The 6,000-nt window shown below is 35.3% G+C and overlaps 1 protein-coding gene across 3 annotated transcripts in view; it reads left to right on the top strand.

Moving 5' to 3' along the window:
- Positions 1-573: 573 nt before the first annotated feature.
- The window catches only part of PHF6 (PHD finger protein 6), a 53,808-nt gene continuing 48,381 nt past the window's right edge, over positions 574-6,000 (top strand). For all 3 annotated transcript variants that reach the window (XM_014458373.2, XM_023757862.1, XM_014458383.2), the window contains exons 1-3: positions 574-733; positions 4,406-4,591; positions 4,791-4,892. In XM_014458373.2, the coding sequence (XP_014313859.1) occupies positions 4,454-4,591; positions 4,791-4,892 (240 nt within the window). In that variant the 5' untranslated portion in view covers positions 574-733; positions 4,406-4,453. The remainder of the gene's footprint in view (positions 734-4,405; positions 4,592-4,790; positions 4,893-6,000) is intronic.

Here is a 6,000-nt window from a genome sequence, read left to right as displayed (position 1 = left end):
ATAAACCCATTAGATACTACTTTTTTAATCCCCATTTTAAAGACAGAAAATTAAGGTACAGAGATTAAAATGATTCGCCCAAGGATTGAATTTGAGACAGACTCCGCTACGAGCTTCTCAGTCTTTCCTGGCAGTAAAATGAGAGGACGGAGGATCTCAAAGTGATGCCATGAGAGTACAATGAAATAATGGATGTGAAAAGGCCTCGGTGAACAAGTGCAAGGGATAAGGCCTACCCATATGAATCACTGTTGAAAACTGGTCACCCAGGGTCCCTACCCAATGGTTTCTGGTCCTAACCCTGCTGCTTCTTCACCCAACCCACAGCTTTGAATCTCTTTCTGTATCTCGTCGGATCCTGCCCCAAACACTTGGCTGAGCGATGGACCGGAGAATAGAAGGTACGCGCGCGCGAGCAGGAGGCGGGGCCTGTTGCCCAGCTCCTAACTGGGGGCGGTGGGTGCACATGCGCTGTGGTTCTGCGGCTTCAGTTGTCCCTTCACTACAGCCAATCAGAACCCGCGGCGCGTTCAGGCGTATAACGCCCTTTGAGTCGTTGCGTGCTGGGGGGAGCGACGTAAGGGCACTCCGCGAGCTCGTCTCCTCGAATGAAAGGAAACAACCTCCGGCGACAGAGCCCCGCTCTGAGGCGCTGCTGGAGAACCGAGACCGACTTCTTTCTCTTTCCCCTCATTGGCGCTTCTCCCCTGCCGTTCGCCTCTGGGCCCCGCCGGTGAGTCCCCACAGTACCCTGGGGCCCCCCATTCTATGCCTGGCGGGAGAAGACAAGGAGGATGGCGGTAGCCAGGCCGCCGCCCCTGCCCGTTGTTAAGGGGGAATCTTGGTGGTCTCGCTTTATTGTCGGGGACCCCAGAAGCGCCGCTCATTGAAGGCACTTGGCTTGGAGGCTGCTGAGAAAAGTAATTTAGAGGAGATAAGGGAGAGGTTAGGCTTAAGTCTAGACTTCGGGGGAGGGGGCGCAACATTTAGGGAGGAAAAATACTGGGTATTTCTAGTCTTTGCCGTTGCTTAGTACATATTTGGGAAGGAGGGAGACTCCCAGTTTGGGAAGAGTAAGAGGAAGAATTGTTAGGATGGCAAGAAGGTTAGCCTTACAGAAAGAGGAAAAACTCCGGGGTGGGGGGGATTAGGGGTGAAACAGATACGAAACCAAGACTTAGAGGGCGAACTCCTAGGGGAGGAGGGTTAAGGAAAGTGGTAGGATGATATTTTCCTGGATTCTGGTGGATTGGAAAAGGACAGTTAGGGGACCCTGACTTTACGACAGAAAGGAACCTGCTAAAGTGCTTTAGAGGAAGATAGTTTTGCGAGTTTATCTAGCGCTAGATTAGAGGGAGATCTTGGAGTCTAGTGTGTATTGAATAAATAACGGGGAGGATCCGGTACGTTATGGGTACTGTCCTTTATTATATGCACTAATAGCACGGCGTTCTTTTGAAATTTGTTCGTTTCGATATTCTGTGTGGAAGTTGAAAAATCCTCTAGTAATTGAAAAACCCTTTCTTTTCATCGGCTTATGGACTTAATATCAGGTCTTATTCATACAGATCAAATTCTTTCTCTACCCTTGGTTTGAAACAACTGGAAAATTCCTTCAGTTTCCTTTTGAATAACCGCAAGAAGCAGTGCGAAGCATGTAATATCGTGCAACCAAATTCAGGTGCCCTTCCGGTTCATTTCTTATTCGTTTATTTCTCTCCACTGTAACTTTCCTGACATAAATACTGCTTTTGTGGGGATCACATTTATATATTTTGATCTGTATATTTCAACTGGCTTGCGTGTAGAATTGTTTGATCTTCTGGTACTGCAGTTTTTGTTTGTGTGTTTTTCTGTGAAAATGGTCTTTCAGATACCAGGCATTGAATGTGCTCTCGAGTTAGCTCTTGAATGCTCTCCTTGATGTTTCAGTTTATTTCTACCTTGGTGTTTCACAGCATCTTGGAAAATCAGAAATGCATTGGTTATTTCAGCTTAACTAATCGTGCTTTTATATTTTTCAGACATTTAAATTGCTTTTCACCGCTATTATCTTTGCCTCTTTATTTCTGCTTTATAACATTGCATATAATGTGATGTTTCTTTTATGGAAAAGGTTTCATTGTTGGGTGAAGGCATCAAACTTTGATCTTTGCATGCCCTGAAAAACATTTTAAACTAAAATTAAAATGCTAAGTAGCTGTGTGGATTATTATGAACCCCTTAATATTGGTCCTTGGAATGCCCTTATTCTCCTTAACTAGAAGACCACAAATGTGACAGCATTAGATAAAAATCTATATTTTTATGATAAAGACATTTTTGCTAGGACTCATTGTTTCCATGATGATCGCCACTTCATGTTTTATAAGGAGGCTGAAAAAAAATTAGCAAGATATGCACAGATGCATTATTTGAATTTTAGTGGAAAAATCCATTCAGTCATTGCACATTGGGGAAAGTTTTTTATTGGTTTTGTGCACTTTTGTGTGTTTCTGTTCATTTTACAAATTATATTTATACTGATTACAGAAAAAATACACTAAAATATCTTTGAATGCAAAATAAAATGTACCTTTCTTCTCTTGGATTTTGGGATCTTTGATAGCCAGAAAAGCAGGTTCTCAAAATTAGGATGAGAAATTTACCTGTTTATAAACTGAAAGAGGCAGAATTCAATATGGATAAAATTTTGAGGGTACCATTTTCAGAATTAATTTCAAGAATAAAAAGTGATTTTCTACTTTAGGAATTTTCTTTATCTTAAGCTGATTTTATATTCTATGATAGCTACCATTGTATAGAAATTACACATTAATGATGCCTGTACAAATTAGATTCACAATGTGCCATCCTTTCAACTCGCCAAGGATGAGCGGGAGAAACGCTGAATGTATTACAATGGTTTCATAGTGCCTGCTATTGCATAGTAGAAAAAAAAACCTAATTTAGAACACAAATAGCAAATTTTGATGCTATTTATTAATTTGGTGTTTTGCATAGTTAATTCTAAAGATTTTGGCAGCTATATTCTTGATAAAGCAACTGAACACATATTTGCCTGATCAAATGCAAACACACTTCCTCTTTTGTTTCTTTTGTTTCTTTGTTATGTTCTTTTTTCTCCTTTAATCTTAAAAGTATTTGCTGCCTATTTTCAATCAGTTTCACAGTTTATAACCAGTGCTGTGAATACAGTACCATTTTATGCCATTTGGAAGACAGGTATTTAAAATTGGCATTAAAAGTTTGTTAAACCCATCTACACAGAGACCTTCAGGGCCTTTGAAGTTTTGTTAAAAAGAAAAATCTAGATATAAATTGATAAGAACTCTTTGTGGCTTCACTTTATGATTAAGTATCTGCATTTTTATATTATCAAGTGCTAAATGGTTTGTACCTACTACCTTGCTGACATCCAGTGTTACTGTTCTTGGTAAGTGCATCTCAGAAAGCTACAATATTGTGTTAGTGAGTCTATTTTTTCAACATGGTATTATGAAAATATTAAAATATATCAAAAATTGAAAAATATAGTAAATTTTAAGACAAAAATTTGAGATTTTATTCATTGTGATTTATTTTGTGGCAACCTGGTTCCTGAACTGCTTAGTTCTGCTGATTTGGAAAAACTACACAAATCAAGTAACTGATTTTACATTTGTTTAATACTTCTGAAGAATCTGTGTTGAGCTTGATGATCTAAATCTGAAACCTTATTATGTTAGAGCTTTTCTTCCCTTTTTTGTTTGACTATCCTACCTATAATTATAGTTTGACTGAATTTAAGACTCATTCAGAAATATGTTCCTACCTTTATACAATATTACTAAGTAAATGTGAAAGTTATTGTATTTAGAATGCTACTTTTAGTTTACAACTTTAATAAGCAGACTTTTGGAGTAAATCTGAGTCAGATAATATAGTTATTTTTATAAACAATTAATTTCTAAAGTTTACATTTTTGAATAGACTGTTATAAGCCTAATTTTTTTCTTTACTTAAAAAAGGAATACAATAGCAAAAATTAACTTATTAAAGACATATACATGATTTTTTAACTTGAAAATAATTCAAGTTTAAAAATAAGTGTTCCCAAGTCATCATTAAGTACATTTCTTTCTTTCTTGTTTACCAATATGTAAACTTTAAGGAATTATAGAATTCTGCTCATTCTGGGCATTGTGTAGTTGTAGTTTTTGTTCTTCTAGATTATACATAAATACATATTTTTTTCATTATGGAGGCATCTTAAGTTTTAATAGTGATTTGTCTAAAATCACTAAAAAGCCATTTAAAATGCATATATTAGAACTTAATTACGATATTAAACAACTTACCTGACTATGTGTACACTGATTTTAAATGAAATTAACCATTTTGTTGCTCTTCTTATTCTCTGTAGCATTTCTTGGGGCTTATAAAGTGGCATTCTAAAGGCAACTTAAAAATCATGTCAAGTTCAGTTGAACAGAAAAAGGGGCCTACAAGACAGCGCAAATGTGGCTTTTGTAAGTCAAATAGAGACAAGGAATGTGGACAGTTACTAATATCTGAAAACCAGAAGGTGGCAGCACACCATAAGTGCATGGTAAGTATACCAGCAGCAACTGAGAGACTTGAAACCATAAGAATATTAACAATGAATAGTCCTGAATTCTAAAAACAATGAAGAAGAAAAACTCAGTTAAATTTTAAGAATATTTCCTTTTAAGTTTAACATCTTATTTGCTGTTTCACTGTAATTTCTTTATATATGAACCTTAATTTTTTTTAAATGTAATTTATAGCTCTTTTCATCTGCTTTGGTATCATCACACTCTGATAATGAGAGTCTTGGTGGATTTTCTATTGAAGATGTCCAAAAGGAAATTAAAAGAGGCACGAAGCTGGTAAGTTGGTATTTCTGCTTCTTGCAAATAAAATTTATTTTAAGCTCATTAGTAAAGAAATTGCTTATTTTAAAGTGTATTACCTTATTAACTGAATTTAATTTTAAATTGCAGTCTTTTTTTCTCCCCAAACCATCAAATTTCAAGGCTGGATTTAACTTACCAATTAACAAAAGGAGTGGATCACTTGAAATTATATAATGTTATTAAACAGTGTCACCCCAATAAATTTATTTAAAAATAGTAAATGTAAAAAAAGAAGTGAATCAATATTCATTTTTGTTCTTTTAAAAAATAATTAAAATCTTCTTGGAGGCTGTATTGACTTAGAAAACAAGCAGTTTGCTTAATTTGAATGTATCATGTGTTAAAGTTTTCATTTAAGTATATTTTCACAATTAAATTTTGATGTGTTTTCATCTATCATAAAGTAATTGTCATTACAAATGAAGATGACAGTAATCTTTCAACAGAAAAATGTCAGCAGTTGCTGAACAAAGTATTGAACTGTGATTCAGGTATATAACCCAGCATTTATGACTTTTGATAACTTTTGGTGAGTTTTACAGTTTTTCTGAAGCTATGCTAGAGTAATGTTCCTATAGCTGTCTTCACTACCAGTAACCAGATTGGCAAGATACTATATTGTTCTATTGGAAAAGTAGTGTCATTTCAGTTGATATATTTATGATACATTATGGTTTGCATTAAAACAGTTTCTTTTCATTTGATTATTTTTCTCCTTTGAACTCCTTAGTGAAATTGCATCTGTAAATGTACCTCCAGTAGCTTCACTATGAAGTGTTTCATTATTTTAAAGATGGGTTTGACAGAACATATATCTCTGCTCTTGGGAACTAAGTAATCTCATTTCACAAAGAATCTGATGGGAAGTGGAAGCTATCATTTTGATGATCAGGAATTATTTTGAAAAGTAGTCAATCTTTTAGTATTAGAAAAAATAATATGAAGAAGTTCAAGGACAACATTTGAGATTTGCTTTAAGATGAATAGTCTTAAATCCTAGAATCAGTACTGGCACAAATGGAAATTTAGAAGTCAGACTGTTTTTGTTGTAATGAGATCTTAACTGAAAATGTTTATCTTC

Source organism: Myotis lucifugus, unplaced genomic scaffold (assembly GCF_000147115.1).
Source record: "Myotis lucifugus unplaced genomic scaffold, Myoluc2.0 scaffold_2, whole genome shotgun sequence".
NCBI classification, from domain to species: Eukaryota; Metazoa; Chordata; class Mammalia; order Chiroptera; family Vespertilionidae; genus Myotis; species Myotis lucifugus.
This window is presented reverse-complemented; position numbering and strand designations above follow the sequence as displayed.